The 26,127-nt window shown below is 35.6% G+C and overlaps 1 protein-coding gene across 2 annotated transcripts; it reads right to left on the bottom strand.

The window, feature by feature from the left end:
* Window positions 1–3,993: 3,993 nt before the first annotated feature.
* Window positions 3,994–25,390, bottom strand: LOC123555031 (monocarboxylate transporter 13-like). Of its 2 annotated transcripts, XM_045345554.2 has the most exons (7): window positions 25,209–25,390; window positions 18,797–19,113; window positions 14,191–14,334; window positions 12,864–13,010; window positions 11,024–12,190; window positions 8,402–8,539; window positions 3,994–4,281 (listed from the first exon to the last, which is right to left on the bottom strand). In XM_045345554.2, exons 2-7 carry the CDS (start codon window positions 19,032–19,034, stop codon window positions 4,148–4,150), a joined length of 1,968 nt encoding a protein of 655 aa, XP_045201489.2. In that variant the 5' UTR covers window positions 19,035–19,113; window positions 25,209–25,390; the 3' UTR covers window positions 3,994–4,147. The 2 variants fall into 2 exon arrangements, with proteins under 2 accessions (XP_045201489.2, XP_045201491.2); XM_045345556.2 differs by lacking the exon at window positions 25,209–25,390 and having other exon boundaries at window positions 18,784–18,939.
* Between the last annotated feature and the right edge of the window lie 737 nt (window positions 25,391–26,127).

The raw sequence follows: 26,127 nt of genomic DNA, 5'->3' as shown, positions 1-26,127 counted from the left end.
ATATATATATCTATCTATATATAGATATATGTATATATTTATTTTTTTAGGGGGTGGGGTTGCAGGGGAACGGGAGAGGAAACAAAATTTCACATGCTGATTATAAATATTGATTGAAAATTAAAAATGAAAAAAAAAGGTAAAAGGGTGAAGTTGGAGTGGGGGGGGGGGGGGGGAATGCTTGATCAGTGGTGGGCATGACTGGGTGGAGAAGTGAGGTGGGGGAGTGGTACAACTTGGAAGGTTTGAAAAAAATCTAAAATAAGAAATGAAAAAAAAAATTTTTTTGGGAGGGGGTTGGGAGGGGGAGGGGGTGTGACCAATGCAAGTGGGTGACCAGGTGAGGGTGCGCAACTTCACATGTTTATAATAAATGTTCACAGAAAAGAATGAAAGAAATTTAATGAAATTCTGCCAAATGGTAAGTTTGTTATGTACAAATATGTGGATTTTTAGACAATTAAAGGGCAATAACTCTGAAGTTACAAAAAGAAATCCGTACAAAACTGTCTGTGCACAACCACATTATAGTGCTCTAAATTCTGTTAAAGTTTCATAGTTCTAGGTCAAATATATCAAAAGTTATGATGCAGAAATTGGCATATCTATAGATCTATAGTACCCTATATAGTTAACACTAGAAACTTCTAAGGGCCATAACTCTGGTGTTACTTGGGCAATCTGTCTGAAACTTGATGGGCCCCATAACCTCATAGTGGTGAACATGTATATGAAGTTTGTTTGAAAAAAATCTAAAATAAGGAATAATTTTTTTTGGGGAGGGTGGGGGGGGGTGGTGTCGGGGGATAGGGGGGGAGGTGTGTGATCAAGGTAAGGGGGTGACCAGGTGTGGGTACACAACTTCACATGTTTACAATAAATGTTCATGGAAAAGAATGAAAGAAATTTAATGAAATTCTACAAAATGGTAAGTTTGTTATGTACAAATATGTGGATTTTTTATACAATTAAAGGGCAATAACTCTTAATTTACAAATAAATGCAAATGAAATTGTGTGTACACAACCACATTATGGTGATCTAAATTCTGTTTAAGTTTCATAGTTCTAGGTCAAATATATCAAAAGTTATGATGCAGAAATTGCCATATTTATAGTACCCTATATAGTTAACACTAGAAACTTCTAAGGGCCATAACTCTGGTGTTACTAGGGCAATCTGACTGATACTTGACGGGCCGCAAGAACTCATTGTGGTGAACATGTATATGAAGTTTTAAATAAATATTCCCAACCATTTCCTAGATATGGCTCCGGACGGACGGACGGAAAGACGGAAGGACGGACGGACGGACGGAAAGACGGACGGACGGAAGGACGGACGGACGGACGGAAGGACAACGCCAAAACTATATCCCTCCGACTTTCGTCGGGGGATAATAAAGAAATACACACGTCATATCATTACTTTGGCGACAGGAAACTCCAAGTGCTCCGCTCAAGACTTAGCAATAAATCAAGTTCACTTACTTATCACCTCTTCTTTAAAAACATTTCTTATGCACAATTATGCCGATGTGGAAGTCTCGAATCTAATTTTCACTACTTCTTTGAGTGTCCACTTCTTTCTGCCTGTCGTAACGATCTACTGAATAGTCTTCAGGGAATCGACATTGACTTGAACACGATTTTATTTGGTAACCCTAACCTTTCTGATCAGGAAAACACTGCCACGTTTTCACATGTACTAACCTACATATCCGATAGCAAGAAATTCCATTAGTTTTATTAGACAGCTTCACCGAGACATTTTCTTAGTCCTTCTTTCTCTCCTTTTTTCTAGTCTTGTTTTACTGTCAAATCACATAAATTGTAAAGTTTTAATCACACTTTTCTTTACAAGTATTTTCAATTAATTGTTTTAAGACTACATTCATTATCCCGGTACAACTATAAGAGCTAAGTATTTGCACAAATTATTTTTTTCCGCAAAGGAGAAGAATTCTATAAGACCAGGAGTCTTTCATTCTTATCCTTTCTTACTAACCTTGTTCAAACTATGATGTATGTATTTAACTTGTACATGTATTACTTGGAATAAATATGTTTAAACTAAATGTTTTTGATACACTTTTCTGTCTTTGTCATTACTGAATACTTTTGACACAGCTCATGTCCAATAGTTTTATCCACAATGGAGTCATTAAACACTCCAGTGACAGCTCCAGCTTCCTCAGATGTGTCCTTTCTTATGTATGTTTTGTATATGTTTAACCTACTAGTACCTGTGTTTTTGCAATTATTTCGTCTTTTATTTGTGTACAGCTATATTTACACATGCATTCAGTATGCACGTTTACAGATACTTATATATGGTTCATTAATGTCGTGTTGGGTAATTCTGGTCGGCTCCGTTATCAGTTGCTTGGTTCCGTTCATCTTTCCGTCCGGCCGCAAATCCTTCTCTGGGCTGTAACTTCTAATCCTTGGACCGATATTCGGCTAGAAATCTGTTACAGAGGGCTATATACTAGTACAAGTATTTTGTATCCGGACTCGAAATTTCTACATGCATGGTCCAATTGTCAAATATCCTAACGTTATTCCATAGGTTGAAAAAGAAATATTCCTTATCCGGAGCATGACTTTGTTATTACTTGAGGGACTGTGAAATATGTTATACAAATGTTTACCAAATCAAAACGATGTTACCCAGCTACCTTGCTTAAACGTAACTTTGGATTCACGCCTCTTATAAAAGGTTATGGTATAGCTAATAATTCAGAAAAAAATCCAGAAAACTTGAACTGGTATAACAGGTTCTCTTACAAAATACGTCTTAGCATATATATTAATTGAAATGAATTGTAATATCAAATGTATGACATTATGAATTAAATACTTAATTTATCAAAACATTTTTCAAAGACTGACTATCGAAAGCAATCATTTACACTTGCAAAAACCGCTGTAAAAGTTCTTTCTACAGTAGCCCGGAGGGGCATCAGGGGTCTTCATCCACTGTCAAAAGCTGAAAAAGTTGCAATACGATCTCAATTACGTCGGTGTAACTGTAAAACCAACAACATAACAATATGAATATTTTACGTCAGTGGTTAATACGTACTTCTGTATTGGTTATGTCATAAAAACAATGTAAGCCTCAAACGATCCAATATGTAAAACACTGGACGGTCCGACATTCCAGTATTTTACATATTGGATCGTTTTCGTCTGATATCCTACACCTAAAACTATGAAAGCGGGAGTATTGAAATCATCAAAGCCTAGATGTTCAAGCCAAAAGCTAAACAGTACCCTTAACACAGCATGCATGTCTCGCTGAACGATGTCAAAAGAATGAAATATAACAGCTTTGAATGAATATACGGGGAGACATTTGACTGAGCTTGTTAATAAGCGGTAAAGGAAAACTGAAGTAAAAGGGCAGAAACTCTTTTTTTTTTTGGAAATAGTGGCCTTGACCTTGATTCCACTATAACCAAATGCAATCCTGACTTTGGTCTTACTACAAACTACCTATAGGCCATGTTTCATTCCAATATCTCAACCCAAACTAAAGTTTTACGCTGCCCGTACGCCCGCCAGACGACACATCCCTTTCTAATTACTGGTGGCTGTTTGATTTCGTTTTTTTTCTCGTTTTTGTAGTTGTTTTAGAACCTCGAACCTTGTTAAAAATGAGTTGGTGTATTTACGCAAACAGCAAACAGTTTTCTACGCTTATTGATATAAAAAAAGTGGCACAAAAATAGGCTGCCGGCGTGTAAGATAATAACAGAGTCATTAACTTTTAACCTGCTAAATTTCTAAAATGGACCATCTTTTAATTTGGGCAGTACCATTTGTTATTCGAAGGGTGTTCACTGAACATTCACGGTCTGAGAAGCGAACTGTGCAGACCATGATTAGCCTGCACAGACATGCACTGGTTGCAAACCGAAGGCAGAATTATTTGCCGCCAGCAGGCTAAAGGTTAATTTATTACGGCAAAGAATGAAAAAAAGCGTCCCTCACAAAATATGTAATAAACATAGCAAAGTAAAATCTGTCATGAACATATATATTTACAATAGATTCATAAATTCATCAAATTTTCACTCCCGTTTCCAGTTGTCTATACACAGAATTGTCTTAAGAATTTCTCCTAGCAGAACACAAAATCGTTACACTTCAACTTCCATTTGCTGTCGTTTATGAACATGTGGCAAAGACAATGCCAAGAGAGCTCCAACAAACGACATGGTTCCCAAAAAGTGATAAGAGGCGTAGTAATTTCCGGTTGAATCTCTTAATGCACCTGCAAGATATAAAATACATTTTGAATTATATAACACAAAATTTAGTTCCTTCAAGTTTATTTCTGGTAAGTGGGTCATTAACTGCTCATCACTGGCCACGTGGAAGGGCCCTTTGCAGTTTTAAAATGAATTTTTTTTTGCAGTTTTTAAAATGAATTTGTCCAAAAAAAAAATTGTCCGAATATTCTGCAAAATTTATAACACGCAGTTATGTGTATGAATAAAAAAGGAAATATGTGTATAGAGAAACACCACCACCTCGTCGATCTGAACTTTGCAGGACCTCGTACATACCTAATTTTATATACTTATTCTGTGCAAGTGCGGAAACGATGGCCTAGAGCCAAAACAACAAGAGCTCCGTCAATCGGGACAATATACGCCCAAAGGGTTATATCGGAAAACCAATCTGACTAAAGTTCTTGATCTCCTAAACGAAGATCTGAGGATGACCCATTCACATTCGTCTTCTGTATATTTTGGATTTCCAATATTGCTTTTTTTATTTTCGCAAATCTATTTTTATTTGAATCAATCAGACGACTTGCTCGAATGTCAAAGAGTAAGAAAAATGTGCAGTCAGTTCAGGGCTCGAACCCAGGACCCCTCGCTTACTAAGCAAGTGCCCTACCGACTGACTTAACCGGCTATCTGACATTTTACGACATAAGAATTGTTATTATCAAACACCAAGGCTAAATATAGCTTTTTTCAGCTTGCAAAATGTTGTAAGTAAGCCTTTGATTGGCTAGCGGAAGGGTCGTCAGAACGAGGCTATCAATAGCTCGTCTTCAGATCCTAAGCGTAGCGTAACAGGAGATGTACTTTAGTCAGATTGATCAGAAGACGGAAGGAAAATTTAAAGAAAAAGCAGAAATAAGAAAAAAATGTTGAGAGATGTGAGTGGGGAGGCAGGGTGTATGTATTCGGTGGTGGTGACAGGATGACTGTATACTAAAGAGCAAGAAACTAAATAATGGGGGGTGGTGGGGCGGGTGACATCGAGGAGTTTAATGATTGGGGATGTTATGTTTTAATGTAGATTGTTGCAGTCTGCACACATCGTCTCACCATCATCTGCCTATATTCAAGTCAATAACATTTTTTTAAATTATGCTCTAAACTCGAAATATGATGGGCAGATTTTGCCTTGCTGTGACCTTGACCTTTGACCTACCACCTTGGTTCATGCATTTTGCACATTGTCTCATTGCCACCTACCTACATTCCAAGTCTGAAGTCAATAACCGTAATAATGAATAAGTTATGCTCCGGACACTAAATATGACGGACAGATTTGACTTTTAATAATAATGATAATAACTTTATTTAAAGAAGATAACATTCTTGGATATAGCCAGTCTAACATATGGTCCTCAAACATAATAATGTAAAAAAACATCCTAAGTATTAACATAGTGAAGTGAAAAACAATATATTTAAATAATGCATTATGAACAAATTCATCCCTAGTGGCACAAACAATATGAAGTACAATGAAAACTGTTTTAAATCCAGGCAGAAGATAAAATTATGTAAGTGGTTAAGGAATATGTTATATGTAATCCGCGCACCAAAAGCCTAAAAACACTTATGTGAGAAAAGTGATTACACTTAATATATTGTTTTTATGTCTCCACGAAATAGTAATAACAGAAATAGACTAAATAAAAACATAAAAACACACCATATATTAAATTGTGAACAATACAAGACTATTACACTTTGTGATAAGACCTTAGCAGAGAAAAAAAATTAGAGAGAGAGAGAAAAAAAAGAAAAACAAAAAAGAAAGGAAGAAAATAATATGTTGTCAAAGAATTGTCATATGAATTATACACAACTAAATGGGCAAGAAGAGAATGAAACGAATGCAAAACAATAAACAGAATAACAATAACAGAATGCGTAGAAAATAGTGAATATATTTTATAAGTGTAGATAAGAATGACATTCCAAGAAACTTGCAGTGTCTGAGAACTCATGAATGGGAAGAATGATCAGTATACATCATTGGCTGATGTTGTGGATGGTGGTGGTCAAAGAAGTAGAATGCACAAATCAGGAGATAAGGAAACGAGCAGCCACTACAGCATCCTTCCCCCTGAGGCTATCTTACCCCTATTGTTTTGAGCTCAATTTGTGACCTTGACCTTACACGTACAGACCCGGTTCATGTTCTCAGCACATCCTCTTATCGCCACATACCTACTAGGCAAGTCTGAAATCTTGAATGGTTAATAAGTGATGCTTCAGACACGAAATATGAACGACAGATTTGACCTTTGAGTTCAATTTGTGACTTTGACCTACAGACCTGTTTTATGTGCTCTGCGCATCATCTTATCGCCACCTACCTACATGTCAGTTTGAAGTCAATATCTTGCATGGTTATTTAGTGAAGCACCGAACACAAAATTTGATGGACAGTTTTGACCTTTTTGCTCAATGTGTGACCTTGACCTTTGACCTTCAGAGCCGGTTTAAGCGCTCTGTACATCGTCTTATCACCATCTACCTATACGCCAAGTTTAAAGTCAATATCATAAATAGCTATAAAGTTATGCTCCGAACACGAATTATGACAGACGGACGGATGTTCTTAAAACGGACCTTTTTGGGTACTTCTTTTGTTAATAAGTACCCAACAAGCGACAGAAAGTACCCAATAAGCAGTACGGAATGAACAGAATTTACCGTTACCTATTGCCCTCAGTACCCAACAAATGTTCTCACGTTTGCTCGGACAGACGGACGTACAGACGGACGCACGCGTCATCACATTATACGTCCCATTTTCCCAAAAGGGCGTATTGGAAAAAAAAAGACATTAAAGAGGGCGAAGAACATTTAGTATCGTTTTTTGCATTTAAAAGATATATAATTTTTGAGTTATTAGTATAAAAATGTGTTGATAAATATCAAATTAAGATACTCAGTATCTTTTAACTAGATTTTACGATTAATTTTCTTAATTTGCCTGTCTGTAATTAAATACACAAAAATGCATCAAGGCCAAACCAGTGAGAGTATATTTAAACAGACGAAAGAAACAAGGAATCGGTAAAACCGAATGATGCTCCCCGATGCATGTGCTTGTCCCAATATGGGGAATAATAGTTAAGATACCAAAAAAATGGAGATAATAAAAAGAAGAAAATTGAATAAATGGGGATAACTAAAGTAAGGGGCATATCATTAAGAGTAATTTTTGTCTCTATCATTTTGTAAAGTTTCAATGAAATGCCATTATACTTTTCAAGTAATACTCCGTACAAGCCTTATTTTGTATAATAAAGGAGATAATAAAACAAAACTAGGTAAAGTATAGTCATGGTTCTTTGACACTGCACTTCCTGTCAGTGGCCTCTATCATTTTGTGAAGTTTCAATAAAATGCAATTAAAACTTTTCAAGTAATGCTTCGGACAAGCCTTATTTTGTACGATAAAGGGAGATAATTAAAAAAAATAGGTAAAGTAGAATAGTGGTTCTTTGCCAATGCACTTCCCGTCAATACATGGTCTCTATAATTTTGAGAAGCTTAAATGCAATGCTATTGATACTTTTTAAGTTATGCTCCGGAAAAGCTTATGATAAAGGGAGATTATGATTTTCTGACACTGGACTTTGCCTCGGTTGCCTCTATGATTATGTGAAGTTTCAATCAAATGCCTTTAAGACTTTTCAAGTTATACTCCGGACAAAAGTGTGACGGACGGACGGACGGATGAACGGACAGAAGGACGGACAAAGCGGCAACTATATGCTCGCCCTTCGGGGAGCATAACAATCTTTAGTCACAAAATAGTAACTAAAATGATAATATAACATCATGAATGAACGAGTTAGATATGAAAAGAGGGACTACAAATGTTTAAAGAGACATACATTTTACTAGTAAACAAATATTATAGAATCTAAAGGTAATCTTTCCATAAATTTTCGCGAGATTCTAGTTCATTTCAAATGTATTATGCTTAAGCAAGGAAACATAATACTCGAAAATTAAGTTAAGGTAGCGGACTCGTAATGACACTCAAACATTTCGTATAATTACATATTCTTCGTATGCGATTTCGGGTTTCTCCGTAAAAAATATGAATGGATGAATTATTACCCACAACAGGAAACGTAATTGCAATGGCTAGACCGTGACACAGTAGCGTAAACCCGATACAGCTCTTCAGTTTGGGTAACGTCAGGTACTCCACGAGAATCACGGGATACATCGATTGGTAGATTTCACAACATAATCCTGGAAATAGTATAAAAGGAAAACATTTTACCATATACCTACATGTATAGTTTGTTTTTGACGTTTAATTAAGAGAGTCTGCCGATTAGGGAAATCAACATGATTTACCTTGCATTATTCAGAAAAGAACCACTATCGTACTGAGTAACATTATTTAAATAACAGACCGTTCCAGTCTTAAAAGTACAAAAACATCTATATTCTGTACAAATATAGCTTGAATTTTACAAATAGAAATGTAAATATGAACTGACCAAAATCCTGTTCTGTATTTTACCAGACGTTCCATATACAGAGTTCATAAATCTTTACATTGTATACCGGAATTTACCTGAATTTTATTGAATAGGGATCGTCTAGCAAAATGCATATCTTTTTACACAATTAATTATTTTGTCCGAAAGTAACTAAAACAGTAAGTAACTATATATTGCTTGTAATAAAAGCACGTGTAACCCCATACCTCTTTATGTAAACAAGAATGAAGTGAAATTTTATGCAATATAATACCATATATCATACCATATTACACGGACATTTTGTAATACGAGGTTGTTTTTGCTTTGTTGTTGTTGTTTTTTCCAGTTGGAAAAGGTAATGATCAAAATTGTATGAGACGTTACATGCAAACATAACTTAGCAACATAAAATTGCGCATGATAGTCTCTCAAATGAGACTTATATACTAAGGTATTAAGTATGCTGTCAAAATGACCTTGAAACATAATCCAGAACTGACCTCATATTAGAAAATTAATAGAGGATTATAACAGATTACTCATACCATAATAAACGTGGACAATTTCAAACTTTGCATCACGTTATAATGTTCTGTTTAAAATGTGTCAAGTTCTACTGCATTCAATCATGATTTTTGGGACATACTGAGGCTGGATTTTCTAGTTAAAGTAATGGTGTCCTTGACATTGACCCGAGTTACCACATATGTAATCTTAACGTTTTCTACCTGTCTGCAGAGTCCTACACAATAAGTTTCATTGTAATATGCCACTCCTAACTGACTTTTAGCAATGTTGACCTTGACCGCAGTGATCCCATACGTAATCTAAAGCTCCTTCACAATGAAAATTAGCTACATTCTAAGATTTATTGCCATATGTCATTCTGTGCTCTAAGTTATTGAGCATAAACCGTTTTCTTTCTCTTTTTCGTTTGTTAAAAAAAATGGTGTACTTGGCCTTGATCCTGGAGGTCAAATATGCAATGCATTGTTAGAAATGGTGTCCATAGCCTAGATCCAAGTGGTCAAATATGCAATCCCAAACTTGGTAACTAACAAGCTACCTGTATACAACATTCATTACAACTGGTCACCCTTATCTCAAGTTGTATAGTGGAAACGAAACAAGTCAGATGCCGCCTGCCCGCATGCCCAAATATATTCCCCAAACTAATAACCATTTTTAAAACCTAGTTAAAAAAGTTTTCGTCATCTTATTGATAACACTGCTTTCTTATGTATTTATATTGATCATTTGTTTCACATTTATTTTTATCTAGAAATGGTTAACCAATAGTAATTTCAATATTTTGTTATTCTATTACTTCCCTTTAATGATGCAAAATATTTAAGTATATCTATTATGGTTGTTTGTGGGATAGAAATACCACAAAACTATTTCCTCATCTAAAATGACATTCAGTAGTTGAAAACAGTTGTTTAACTAATTCATTATATTCTATGCAACAATGTTTCGGCCCAGGACGTTTATCTAGTCACATGCACAATGTTTAATTACAAATTGTGTAAATTCCCCTGGATAACAAAAACATACAATTAATTACTTTAAATGGGATACAGATGTGACATTCGTGTAACCAATACAAGCAACGTGTCGCCAGAAAAGGAGAGATTTGACAATGGAACACATTTTCTGGGGGAAAAATCACCTAACTTAACTCCTACAACTGAACTCTGAAAAATTTAGTTTAAAGCGTTTATACTAGATCATTATACCTAATTACTTGTTTCCTTCATCTTATAGTTTCTTGTTTTAGTATTCTTATACCTATACTAATTATTTGATTCACAACTCACTTATTTTAGATATGATTTAGCTACAGTTGGTTCAACGATTCAATGATTAAGCTATATCACACCCCCCACCCCCAACGACCACCCCCTCCCTACCGCCACCCACCGATTTAATGGTGCGATTAACTGACCTTGAAAAGAAACGAATATTTATCTTAAAACAAATTAACAAACATGAACTTTTGAATGACAATAACTTTATTTCAACCCCCCAAAATGATAAAGATATGCAAAAACAATCATAGTATTCAGCTTCCCTAGAAAGTTCGGGAAATCCCATCAGTTGTTTCAGCGGGGTAGTTCTGCCAAACTTGTGTGACACACGGACACATGGACGGTCAAGATAAAATCAATTTAGATCTCTAAGTTGTACACTTTTATTTCGATTTATTTTTCAAAACAAAGGCTTTTGAGAAGTGTTTTCTTACCTAATAATACAGCCATAAAAACTAAAGAAGGGAATGTTTTGAAAATTCTTGCGCAGTGCACAGTTACTCCAGCAAGTGTTGATACCACGGCCAACAGTGTAGTCAATTTCACAATTTTTCTGTCAGCAAACAAAGCACACAAGATTCTAGAGGACATTCCTACACCACCTATAATTGCCATCAGTAATCCAGTTTGTTCTGCACTAAGACCAATATCTTTTGATAATGGCGCCAAAAACAGCGGAAGTAGATAAGATGCTGGCGCCAGCATGGCCGCCATAAGTAAAAACACCGGAAACAGAAGACTTTTGAACAGATTTACGTCAAATGAAGCCTTGAGTTTACCGAGGAATGATGTTTTCGTGTCTTTATTTTTGTTTTCTTCAGACCGTTCCAATGGCATTTCCTGAATGTCAATAACAGATCCACAGACACCATCGGCACTGGAGTACAGCGCCACTCGCGACCGCGACAACGACTCAACAATATTATTCAGGGGTGATAACCCCGTGTGTGAATTTTGCGAAGCAGTTTTTGTTCCTTGTCTGTTACCAAGAGACCAAGCTCTACTTCGAGGTAACAACGGCGAGCCTGACATTGTGTTCGTATCCGAATGTTGTTGATAAGAATCACTACGAACAATTTTTATTTTTGACGAAGCGTCCCCTGTCCGCAGTTGCAATATTGATTTGTTTGGCAGAACACCACCTAGGTGTCCATTTTCCTTCTTTAACACCAACTGCGTCAGAATCATGTCTGTTTTATTCCTTTCAGACTGTACTCCATTTTCAACACTGTTTGAACTGCCTATTATGTACGCATTATCTTTCACTGGAAGAAGTTCCACAAACTCTTTGGTATTACCAACTTCATTGATATGCTTTGTGTTTTTATCTTTTTGATTGACTGCCGATTTGTGTCTTTCAAACGACTTAATCGGCCTTAGTAGAGCACCAGTCACAAGCATGTTAAATGTCATACCGGCTACTATCATAAAAGTTCCAGAATAACCGTAGTCGTCAAACAAAGCTGAAAAGATCGGAGCAAATATCAAACTTCCAAAACTAGCTCCACTAAATGCTAAACCGTTAGCCAGTCCACGTCTTTTGTGGAAATATTCTCCAATTGTGGCTGTGACTGGTGGGTGAACTAAGGCTGTTCCAATCCCTGTAAAAAACGAAGAAAAATATGACAATTTCGATTACTCTATAAAAACGTTAATACAAGGTGAAACAAAGTTAAAAGTGAGTCCAACCTTTTATAAATTTGAAACACCTCTCATAATGAATAAATCGTATGATTTGACCCCACAAAACTCTTCCTGGAAGTTCCGACAGGTTCTAATCAATAGAAACAAGAGTGCCAGACTGTCACAAAATACCCCCGTCATCGAACTTGGCCTAATTCAAGTGGCATAATCCAAGGGTATCTGGGGCAATTTGTGTGGTTATCGTACTTGGACATATTATGCCAAAAACATTGTCAGCAAGTTTGATGACGATCGGATAAAAACTGTAAGACTTATTTTGAGGGCGGACAAGGCTAAATTCGCAAATTTTATAGTAATTCAAGAGCCATAATCCAAGAGTACCTGAGACGATTTGGCTGGTTATCAAACTTGATCGAGATATTATGCCTACAAACATTGTCAGCAACTTTGGTGAAGATCGGATGAAAACTGTTGGACTTAGAAAGCGGACATGCTTTGGACGCCGCCAGCCCCGCCGCCGCCGCCGCCACGGGTGCTCACATATTAATAAGCCCCGCTCTTTCAGAGACGGGCGTATAAAAATATTTTATCAGCACAAATTTAACTTATTAAGGAAACAAATGAATTTACCTTCTATAAATCCTATTGACACAAACAACATGCTTATATCTGTGGCGTTTGCTGATATGATGTGAGATATTGTGAGAATCATAGCTCCTAGCATAATGGACATCCGGTTTGACATGAACTGCATTCCTACAGTCATGTTGACTAAGGCTGAAAAAAAAAACAACACAGATATATTATACATATACGTGTTTGAAAAGGTGTCATGTCTGTCATATAGAACCTGTACCGCCCCTTTCACCTATACCGCCCCTTTCACTTGTAGCACCCCTTTCAGCTTTACAATCGCACTGTTCAGCCATAAGCCCCTGTTGACTTTACACATATTTAACGGACTGCTGTTCGTCTGTTTTAGACTCTATATAAGGCTTATTTATTCTCGCAATCGGAATCCTATACGAGCGACTGTATTATGGTTATATACCGATACAAGAAATTGTTTCATGTAAAATTCAGTCACTTAGATATAGTTTGATAAAGTTTCTAAATTTTCGCCCAGTCATAGGTGTATTTTCCACAAGACATCCATACATTAGCTTCAAGAAATCCAAAAGGGTTGTTGAAAAGTATGTCGCGAAATGCCACGTCCGCAGATAGTATACTTTCGCTTTCAATAAACAATTCGAACACATGAGAATATAAGCATTTAAGGTATCTTATTTCATGTAAAGTACACTCCACGGGTGGAATAATACCTTCTTGGCATCCGATCTACACGTAAATGCGCAAAAGATGAGAAAATCTGGATCTATTTTATTTGGAACTATTTTCACTACATCACAGAAGCATATTCTTAAACCGAATAACCGTTATAGAATTCCCTGGTTTCGTAGTCAGTTAATAATTGACCACTGCAAAATTCGTAGATCTGCCAGCCATATTGTATCGTTCATTTAGCATTAACTTCGAAAAATCATTTCTAAAGTAGCTGACAAGAACAAATGATGGCGTGTAACAAAATGTAAATAATACACAGTCAAACATATCATATTAGTCATTGTTGTGAAAACAAATAAAAGCGTTTATTAGTGACAATACGTGGAATGTAAACTAACAGATAGTATCTAACAAATACCTACTTAGACAAGAGTTGTCATTCTTCTCGAACATATGTAGGCCTATAGAAAATATCTCGAAACTTTAATAAATGATGTGTATAAAACTTTCATAAGATTCACAACTGTAAAGTAAAATTTGGTTATATGGCCCCGAATCTGGCTACCCCTATCGGGCCTAAGTCAAACGCCAGCATATCAATACATGCGATCAGCTGTTTAGACAAAACAGAGGCTAATACTTATTGACTCCAATGAAAAGTAAAAATACTTACACGCGAAACTCATGAGAAGGTTTTGCATGGTAGTCAGAAAAGATGTCAGAGAGGCTGTGGATCCAAACCTATCCTGGATGGCTACGAAGAAGATTCCATAGTTCTTCTTTATTCCGCCAAATAAGATGAGATAAAAAGTAGCTCCTGTGAATAAGGAACAGAAATAGCACATACATAGTGTTTTCATACTAACTTTATTGAACGATTTTAATAAAATAATACAAGAGGCCCAGATGGGCCTAAGTCGCTCATCTGAAGAAAACCTTAACCATCTCACCTTGCTTCTAACTAGGTTTGGCGAAAATCCTTTAAACTGTTCATTAAAACAAAATTTATTTAAACAAAAATCTTTATTTTGCTGTCACGCACCAAAAAGGTACAACCATCAGAAGAAATCCTTTAAAGGTATTTCTATTTTAACTCTAGTTGCCCCTTAAATGGTCTAAGTGCACATATTTTAACAAATCTGACATAAGACTTTATTATGATGTTACAGACCAAGTTTGATGAGGAGCCATCAAACGGTGAATTAGAAGAAGTACTTTAATGGTATAAATTTCTACGTTAAGCTCTGGCAGGACGACGGACGGTGGACAATGGACGACGGACATCGGACCATCCACCTATATTATTAGCTCACGCTGAAAAAAGTTCAGGCGAGCTGAAAATGCGAAGCTTTGCCAAGCATTTTATCAATTGTATTCAATGAGTAAGACATATTGGAACATATGTAGCTTGCTTTATTTCACACCCAAGACGTCAAACATTTAACAAAATAGTTTTCGTATGTACTACTCTTGATGTGAATAGAATAATAAAAACGTTGGAAATGCATAGCCACGCATTACCCTCATACAATATTTGTCTTGAAGAATATCGTAAGTTGAACAAGAGGGTCATGAAGACCCTAGATCGCTCACACGAGTAATTGGGCCTACAACCTCTAAAACGCTAACAGGATTTTCCTTTGATTTGACCGGTTGACCTAGGTTTTGGCCCCACATGACCAAGCTAAAAATATGGCAGAGAGATCATCAAGATAAACATTCTGACTAAGTGACATGAAGATAGGACCGTATGTGATGTGGCCTCTAGAGTGATAACAAGCTTTTCATGTGATTTGAGTACGTGACCTAGTTTCTGACCCAACATGATTCAGATTCGAACTTGACCTATGCACCATCAAGATAAACCCTCTGACTAACTGTCATAAATGTGGCCTCTAGAATGTTAACAAGCGTTGCTTCAATTTGAGTGGGTGACCTAGTTCTTAAATCCACATCATCAAGATTCAAACACGGGATCATTAAGCTAAACATTCTAACCAAGTTCAATGAAGACAATGTCAGAAATATGACCTCTACAGTGTTAACAAGCTTTTGCTTTGATTTGAGCAGGTGACCTAGTGTTTTATCCCCAATGACCCAGTTTCAAACTTGGCCAAGGAATCATCAAGATAAACATTCTGACCAAGTTTCATGAAGATAGGTCATAAACTTTTCCTTTGATTTGAGCGAGTGACCTAGTGTTTGACCCCACGTGACCCCGATCCAAATATGGCATAGAAATTATCAAGAAATACGTTCTGACCAAGATTCATGAAGATAGGGTAAAACATGTGGCCTCTACAGTGTTAACAATCTTTTCCTTTGACTTGAGAAGGCGACCTAGCAACATGACCCAGTTTCAAATATGTCCTAGGAGTCATCAAGATAAACATTCTGACCAAGTTTCCAGACGATAGAGTCATAAATGTGGCCTCTAGATTGTTGACAAGCTTTTACTTTGATTTAAGCGGGTGATCTAGTTTTTGGCCCGACATGATCCAGTTAGGAATCACCAAGATTAACATTCTGACCAAGCTGCATGAAGATAGTGTCTTAAATTGGGCCTCTAGAGTGTTAACAAGATTTTCCTTTTATCTTGTCTAGTGACCTAGTTTTTGACACCACATGATCAAGTTTCAAAGTTTGCCTAAATATCATCAAGATTAACATTCTGACCAAGTTTCATGACGATAGGGTTATAAATGTGGTATCTAGAGTGTTAACAAGCTTTTCATTTGATTCCGTCGGGTGACCTTTGTTTTGATTCCACATGACCCAGATTCAAACTTGACGTAGAGCATCAAGACAAACATTCTGACCAATTACAAACATTCTGACCAATTCTTATGAGTTTAAAACTTAAACTGTGGACTCTAGAGTGTTTCCTTTGATCTGGCCTACTGAGCTAGTTTTTGACCCTACATGACCCAGTTTCAAATTTTTTCTAGAGATCATCCAGACACACATTCTGACCAAATTTCATAAAGATCAGGTCACAACTGTGGCCTCTAGAGTGTTAATGCAAATGTTGACTGACGGAAGACGCACGACGGACAATGACGGACGCCGGACAATGACCTATCACAATAGCTCACCTTGAGCACTTCGTGCTCAGGTGAGCTAAACATTTTGTCAGTCACATTTTTTAATTTGGTCTGACCCTCTTTTTAAAGTTGGTCCTTGCATAGAAAGCATATTAAACCTTGGAGAAAGATGAAACACTAACTATAATTTTCAATGACCTCATTGAAGTTAATTAATATCTATTCATAGTACAATACACATAACTTGTGTCTTTTATATATATATTAATCAATCAATTAATTTTATCGCCGATTTAATTTGCTAATTCCGGTGATATTACCAATGTTAATGCACATTAGATATAATTTGTTATCGGCCGTTGGGGGGAACCAAATTTTATCCTGTCCGTAGTATAAATAGTGGCACTGGTTTCTCTTTAATTGTTTAACCTTTAGCCTGCTGGCGGCACGAGATTCTGCCTTTGCGACCAGTGCTGCACTGTCTGAAATTCAGTCAGAAAATTATCAGTGAATACCCCTTTGATTAATAAATGGTAATGTCCAAATTGAATGACAGAGCAGTTCATTTTAGAAATTTAACAGAGTAAAGGTTAATAAATTAAAGACAGATAGGTACCTTAAATATATATTATTTATATATGTTCAGTAATGATAACCTTGATCTATGAACTTATTTTCATTATAAACTACTTCAAATGGGTAAACACATCCTTCCAAGAGGGATACAATATTTCCGTACTCCCTATACTGGTTTCTCAATAAATCGACATGTCCCTGTCTGTAAACAGGAGCTAAACATTTTTCGGCGTTAGCTGAATAACATGGATTTTGACCTAGATTCAGTAGTAATCTGGACACAGAACAGGTGCGCGCTGAGAAGATAAACCATTTATTAAGTCTTAAATGACATTGATTATCAGAAGGCACATATTAAATGGAACATATTTAGTAGTTTTGTTACCCTAAACTAAAATGATATATTCTAATTTAAAGCTTTTAGTAATTTATCACCGCTAGAGAAATCGAAAGTAAACTTCTTCCCCCGTTGCGTACCTCGCTTATGGATGAATGAGTTGTGGCTGGTTGTAACTGTAGAGTCAGTGCACCCGGTATCGGACTGTACGCGGTTTCGCACACACGGCAAATTCATGTTCTTCGTGAAAATAAAGCAGAAAATTTAACAATTCTTTGTTATTATTTCACGAAACTGAGTTATTCTCTACATAATTTGACACTAGGGGTCCTTCCCCACGAGCCTCGCTCTGGCAAGTGCAGACAAAAACAATAATAATACCAATGGATGCCAGTAGGACTGCTGAAATGTTTTTAATTACATGAAAATAATGCCTATGCAAACAACAGCAATGTGCAAATTAAATTTAAAAATCACTATTCCATAATATATTATGTAAGTATTTACCTATTACTTTACCCAAATAAAAAAGATTTCAGCATTTATTGAACGTATCCCAATCTGCAAATGTTTGATTTTTTGCTTTATGTGTTTTTTTTTTTTTTTTAACTGAGAACTTAATCAAGTAATTAGAGTTATGGGGGTCACTACTAGTGATTTAAAAGCTAGGGTTTTATTTTCATGTCAACTGTTTTTCCATTCCAACTAATTGTTCGCTGGTCGACAAATTGTGCTAGTGGGTTACTTATATGGGATTCTGACCCAACACGAAATTATTTCAGAATCAGCCCAGGACGTCAGATCATGTTGACCTTCTATCACTGAAAGGATACCTCTTGTCGTCTTGATCATTTAAATTTGCTCTTGGTTGAAATATTTGCAAATGAATAATGTGTTCGTGTACGCATATCCAAATATTTTCTGTCTCTACATCCTCTTTAATTCTGATTTTTTCATGCGCCAAACATTATTACCTCTACGCCGTTTGTCTTTTTAAAGACATTTCTTGTTTTCAATAATTGGCATGGCCCTGTCTGTAAACCGGAGCAAAAGAATAAACAACAAACACACGATTTTCAATAATCCCGATACTGTTAAATATTATTATAGATATTCCTTGGGCAGTTTAAGCTTATATGAGAGTGGAAAAAAAGTTCTTTTCAGTTTCAGGGCTTTTGGTAAGTCTTCACGCGATTTTAAGAACAAACAAACATAAAACAAACATAACACAGACTTCCCTCTCAGGTTCGTTTTACTTCTACACCAATTTACACGCCTGCTGTAAGTAAATAGACAAAAAGCAACCAACCTATGCCACCTACCAGCGAGCACCACCCACGCCCAACCTCGATCTATCGGTAAACCTTCATTTTTATTGCTTTCTGGATCTTTCTTGGCGGTTTCCTGGACATCTGGTGTCTCTGCCTCTGCTTTGTCTCCAAGTGGTGTAGGAGACACTGGTCTACGGTGATCGTCAGTGTTGCCACCAGTCACAGACCCGTCCCCAAGTTCCGCATCAACATGGCTTAGTGATACTTCCACTGTTTTGTCAATTGCCATGTTTAATATATACTGTGAATACACGATCCGTTAGTTCCGTAACTTTACCCTCAGTAGAGACTATTACAATATAACGTTCCTGGAAAAAAAAGAACAGAAAAAAAGAAATAAAACACAAAAAATCTATAATAAATATTCTAGAATCTTCCAGTTAGTCATTTAAAAGCCGTGCGGAATTTCTCCTATACCGGAGTGACTAAAGTACGTTGCACATTAGGTAAGTAGCTGTTATGATTAATCATGTATATAGGCTATCCAAACAAACTTTTACAAAGTGCGACCTGTTTCACAAGGTTCAAACGTTATGTCCTAAAATTGAAATTATGTGGGTTCTTTTTAAAGACCCACCACGACCAAGTGACCTCCTTTTTTGACCCACAAAAACTTCATGAAAATCATTCTTATAATAAAGGTAATATACAGCTATACTTCAAGTTTTCAATTGGACAATCCTTCCTGAATAAATGTGTTCTCTAAAATTCGTCTGCAAACTTATTCAGTCAATCTCTTTTCAGCATGGTTTTAAGAATATAGATGAATAACTATCTTTTACTACAGAAATTAAATGTAATTGAAATTTAACTATATACATTGATATCTGTACATATTGCTACATTAATTAAAGCCCTGCTCCCGTCCTACCTTTTAACCTTGAATTGTCACTGAAAAAGCATGAAAATCCTGACTATGAACAGTGACACCTGTCAAAATAGAGTCTATTTTATATAAAATTCTATATGAAATACCTGTGGTTTTACGTGCCAAAGTGTGGCACGTGGCCGTTAACTGTTACCTATTGTAATTATGGGTTGCATGCACACAAAACAATTTGAATAGCCGCGGAGCAGGGCTTTAAACACATTGTTTTGGCCCAATGTCAATTTGAAACTAACTACTTATATATCTCATATTTTCTATGCAAATCATGTATAATTACCATCATGGAAATACAAAAGAATACAATTATATATGACGCGTCTTTAACAGGTTACCAATGGCCATACTATGGGTATACTTACACTTTTATCAGCAGTTTCTTTTTAATTAAAATTAATTGTAGTGAAACGTCTTTTTGTCCTTACATACGTCTCATACATCTCGTAAATGAAAAACCAAATGCACTGTTGCTTTTTCACTGCATAAGGCAAGTATTTATTGTATCTTTTTAAGCCTATATTTCATACTTGATAAAACCTGTTAATTAAATGCACATAATACACATAAAGATAAATGTGATACAATAATTGTATATAGTTCATATAAACAAAATTTAAGACGATTATTTGACATTAACATACTTTGCATTATACAAGGTTTGAAAATAGCACATATACTTAATAAATATTAATATGTAGATGCAGTATTAATGTGTGCTGCCAATAAAAACCTGGAAGTTTTTAATACACAGCTGCTATTGTATGACATTTCATTGGGCGTAAAAAAATTTTGGCCCGACCCTAAATGTTTTTATGGCCTTGGAGAATACTTTTTTCAACAAAAAGTTGCAAAACTTCAAACATGGTCAGTGGTGTTAGAAATCAATTTACTGATACTCTAAAGGCACAACCCCCTTATTTGTACTCATATCTGACATAAAAATAATTTCCGAAAAGTCTCACTTAATAAAAAAAAAACTCCAGAAAAAATATCCCACCTACTTACCCTAATTTGTTTTAGTATGATACCGGAAACAAAAAATATTTTTAGGCCTCATGAATGCAGCTTAACATATGCAATTAATTTGTATGCTTAGTAAAGTTAACAGCAGGATTGTTATAATGAGGATTATCTACACTTAAAGTAAATATCTACAGTTAAGTCAGATTTGAGGGGCAGAAACCCAATACATGATTATAAAGTTTATGCAAATAATAAATGTAAGTCGTTTAAATTTTAAGTTTTGTCTTTTTCATCTATCTCCTTTACAATCTAATCTTTTGTAAACATGTTTACCGTAAACGTAAAATTAGTCACATTACTCTAGTCTATAATCAACGTGCACTTAAAAGGTTAAACGCGACACATACAGACAAAAAGTATGTATGGAACACATTTTATTATGCCCCCACACCCTTTCGAAGAAGTAGGGGTATATTGTTTTGCAGATGTCGGTCGGTCTGTATGTAGACCAATCCGTTTCCGGATGATAACTCAAAAACACTTGGGCCTAGGATCATGAAAGTTGATAGGGAGATTGATCATGACCAGCAGATGACCCCTATTGATTTTGAGATCAGTAGATCAAAGGTCAAGGTCTACTCTACAGTGACCCAGAACAGTTAAACGCTTCCCGTATGATAACTCAAGAACGCTTGGACCTAGGATCATGAAAGTTCATAGAAAAGTTGGTCATGACCAGCAAATGACCTCTATTGATGTTGAGATTAGTAGGTCACAGGTCAAGGTCAAATGACCCGGACCAGTTAAAAGGTTTCCGGGTGATAACTCAAAAACGCTCTAAGCTAGGATCATGAAATTTGAAAGGGAAGGTAATCATGACCAGCAGATGAACCCTATTGATTTTGAGGTCAGCAGGTCAAAGGTCAAGGTCACAGTGACCCGGAACAGTTAAACCGTTTCCAGACAATAACCTGAGAACGCTTGTGCATAGGGTCATAAGAGTTGATAGGGAAGTTGATCGTAATCAGCAGATGACCCTTATTGATTCTGAGGCCAGTAGGTCAAAGGTCAAGGTCACAGTGACCCAGAACAGTTAAACAGTTTCCGGATGATAACTCAAGAACGATTGGGTATAGAATCATGAAAGTTGACAGAGAGATTGGTCATGACCAACAAATGAACCCTATTGATTTTGAGGTCAGGAAGCCAAAGGTCAAGGTCACTGTGACCCTGAACAGTTAAACGGTTTCCGGATGATAAAGATAAAGAACGCTTGTGCCTAGGACCACGAATTTTAATTTTTCTACAGACAGGACAGTAACCTATACATAGATGTTATTAACAAAAATAATAAACAATAGTTATTTGTTAACCACATGATGCCGGAGGCGAAGTCTCTCGAAGGTTATTGGGTGTACAAAATATCATTCCCTAGAATGCCGTGACCTTGACATTTGACCTGATGTCCCTACAAACAAATGGGGATTATCTCTCGACCACAGCAAATCATGCTATAAAGTTTGATGGGCATATGTCCAAACGTTCTCTGGCCATATATCATAAGCCAATTTGACCTACTGACCTCTGACAGTCGACCGTGTTCTCTAGATATTGGTCGAAAACCAAACCACAGAATCTACTGACTTTTCTGCAAAGTTGGAATATAAAGAGAATACTGCTTGTCGTTCATTATGCCTCCAAATAAAATCCATTTTTACCCCACGGAATTTTCATATTTTAGTGAAATTATAACTTAGTAATATCACAAAATAGGGAAATCCTATATTTAACTTTATTTTGTAACGTGCCTTCAAAATTATTAATTGCACTGGTTTTTGTTATGAATTTATCGTACCTGTGGCATTGGTCCAAATAATAGGACGTTTTGGGACAGCGTGATAACTTTTGACCGTCGATGTCCCATCACACGTTAGAACGATGACAATTTTAAAATATCAGATCATGAAATAAGTCATCCTGATAAGCTAAATGGGTAAGCCTAATTTACTGTGGCGTTATCTGGGAGCGAGTCAAAACCTGTATGATGTAAAACATTTCAGCACGATGTTAAAAGAAATAATTATTAGAACTAATGCTCCAAAAAGTTTCCATAAAATGTATAATTAAGTGAATTGACTAAAGGTAACTTTCCATCAAATGCATGGCTGTTTTATATAATATTATGGAACGCCTGGACTGTCTGATGTGATCAACTGTAGTTTTATTATGTTAACATACAGAATTAACTTGTTTAAAGCTGTGTTTTTGTACGTTTGCTGTACTGTCTTGTCTACTGACCATATTATCTTGCCAAACTGACATGCCATTATGTTTACATACAGTATTAACTTGTTTAAAGCTGTGTTATTATGTCTATTTGCTATACTGTCTTGCCAACTGACAATAGTATCTTGTAAAACGGACATGTCATTATGCTTACATACAATGTACAATATTAACTTGTTTAAAGTTTTGTTATTTTGTTTGTTTGCTATACTGTCTTGTCTACTGACCATATTATCTTTTCAAACGGACATGCCATAATGTTAACTTACAGTATTAACTTGTTTAAATGTTTAAAGCTGTGTTTTTTTGTCCGTTTGCTATACTTTCTTGTCCACTGACTATATTATCTCGTCAAAAGGACATGCCATTATGTTTACATATGTGTTAACTTGTTTTAAAAAGCTGTGTTACTTTGTCCGTTTGCTATTCTGTCGTGTCTACTGACCATATGATCTTGTCAATTTGACGTACCATTATGTTAACATACAGCATTAACTTGTTTGATACCATATCAACTTGTTCAACGCAATGTTGTCGTTGTTGACACAGTACGGTATGATGCAGATTTGTAATGTGGTGACGTCATCAGTCCGTCTCGACAGAGTGCGAAATGGACTCCATTTCCCGAAATGGACTTTTCTTCTACGAAATGGACTTTTACTATTTAAATTACGGCTTTAATTTAAATGAAATCTGTATTTTCTTAAATAAATATGAAAGATATAAGTTAAACCTACATGCTGGTCATTTTCAATGATATATTTATCCAATTTATTACGGAAATCTTACGATTTATTAAGACCGCATCCTACGAAATGGACATTTTCTTGCAAGAACTTCTACGAAATGGACTTTTTTGAAATTGCGGCATTAATTTCAAAAATATTTTTCTTAAATAGATACATTTAATAAGAGATAAACCTACATGTCGGTCATTTTAAGTATATATTTATCTAACTCATAACCGAAATGCTACACTGCATTAAGACCGCGTCCTACGAAATGGACATTTGTAAAGAAAATACCGATATCATTGAAATTAAGCTCACAATTCAGTAAATAAATGTCCATTTCGTAGAAGTCTGCCATGAAAATCTCCTTTGCGAAGGACGCGGTCTGAATAAATTGCAATACTTTGGTTATAAGTCAGATAAATATATTATCAAAAGTGACCAACATTTAGTATTACTCTTATCTTTCATATCTGTTAACGAAAATACAGATAACATTGCAATTAAACTCACAATTAAGAAAATAAAAGCCCATTTCATAGGCGAAAAGTCCATTTCGCGAAATGGAGCCCATTTCACACCTATCCCTACTACCCCCCAAAGAGACGGACTGATGACGTCAGCACACGGTGTTAACAACAACATTGCGTTGAACAAGTTAATATGGCATCGAACAAGATAATGATGTATGTTAACATAATGGTACGTCAAATTGACAAAATAATGTAGTCGGTAGACAAGACAGAATAGCAAACAAACAAAATAACACAGCTTTAAATAAGTTAACACTTACGTAAACGTAATGACATGTCCTTTTGACAAGATAATATGGTCATTAGACAAGACAGTAAAGCAAACAGACAAGAAACCCACATCTTTTAACACGTTAACTGTATGTAAACATAATGGCATGTCTGTTTGACAAGATAATATGATCAGTAGACAAGACAGTATAGCAAACAGACAAAATAACACAGCTTTAAACAAGTTAGTACTGTACATTAACATAATGACACGTCCGTTTAACTAGATATTATGGTCAATAGGCAAGACGGTATAGCAAAAAGACAAAATAACACTGTGGCAGCTTTAAACAAGTTAATACTGTATGTAAACATAATGGTATGTCTGTTTGACAAGATAATATGGTCAGTGGGATAAGACAGTATAGCAAATGAAAAAAAAAATCACATCTAGACAAGACAGTGTAGCAAACAGACAAAATAACACAGCTTTAAACAAGTTAATACTGTATGTAAACATAATGGCATGTCTGTTTGACAAGATTATATGGTCAGTAGACAAGATAGTACAGCAAACTAACAAGAAAACACAGCTTTAAGCAAGTTAATGCTGTATGCTACAGTTGAATACATCAGACAGTTCAGGCGTTCCATATAACTCGCTCTCATCGTGAAAATTTGAGGCTCTTTTACTTAATTTTCCAGGCACACCGCTTCTTCAACATTTATGATTTTGTTGGTTCATTAATTTTAAATCGGCAACACAGAAATAAATAAAAAGAATATTAACTTACAATGTCCACCTATTTTCCACACAGCACGTCGTAATATAACACGCGTTCTATTTTAATCAGCTGTTCATGACGAAAAACAGCTGATTTCTATTATGAAAATCTCTTAACTAGGCCAGTATACAACGAAATCCTACTATATGAAACACAGGTGCAATTCGATAATATAACAATATAACACGTTAAGTTAAACAAATATCAATATCCAATTTTCGTTACACTGCATCAATCTCAAAATAATCTGTGTAAATGCCAGTATTATTACAAGAGAATTTATCGATAATACTTGTCTCTTTGTCCTTGGCATGATTGCGGGAGAGGTCATGCAGGTGTCATTGACTTACCCTCAATTACTGCATCATTCAAAAGATAGGACTGCTAAAAGTTAAATTTTATTTTCAAATACCCACTTAAAGATGACCCATCGGTGAAATCGTATAATATTTCAGATAAAGCGGATGTGAAATACATTCATTAAATACGGTGCCCCTAAAGTGACATGTTACACACTTTTTTCCAATTAGGTAATGTGAGACTTTTTTTTATTTCGTTTAAACGAAATGATTTCGTTTAAACGAAATAGTTATTTCGTTTAAACGAAATAGTTATTTCGTTTAAACGAAATGATTTCGTTTAAATGAAATAAGTTATTTCGTTTAAACGAAATCATTTCGTTTAAACGAAATAAGTTATTTCGTTTAAACGAAATGATTATTTCGTTTAAACGAAATAAGTTAGTATAAACTGAAAGTGATTTTTTTCATTTTTCTATATAATTCGCGTGTCCGCAGCTAAAAGGCTTGTAGTATAAGCATAACTCTAGCACCAGTATTTTTTAAGTTTAAGCAGAGCAGGCCCCGGGGTTAACTCCCTTTGATAACACAGACAGTTGTTGAAGATTTATCTGAAAAAAAAATATTGA

The sequence above is a fragment of the Mercenaria mercenaria genome, chromosome 7, assembly GCF_021730395.1.
Source record: "Mercenaria mercenaria strain notata chromosome 7, MADL_Memer_1, whole genome shotgun sequence".
NCBI lineage: Eukaryota > Metazoa > Mollusca > Bivalvia > Venerida > Veneridae > Mercenaria > Mercenaria mercenaria.
This window is presented reverse-complemented; position numbering and strand designations above follow the sequence as displayed.

What these genes read in the sequence shown, in the direction of transcription:
- LOC123555031 (XM_045345554.2), bottom strand. Translation starts at nt 19,034, where the DNA reads ATGGCAATTGACAAAACAGTGGAAGTATCACTAAGCCATGTTGATGCG. An exon ending in CCTTCTCATGAGTTTCGCGT is followed by an intron (nt 13,011 to 14,190) that starts GTAAGTATTTTT and finishes TTTTTTTTTCAG; the next exon opens with CCTTAGTCAACATGACTGTA. An exon ending in GTCAATAGGATTTATAGAAG is followed by an intron (nt 12,191 to 12,863) that starts GTAAATTCATTT and finishes CGTTTTTTACAG; the next exon opens with GGATTGGAACAGCCTTAGTT.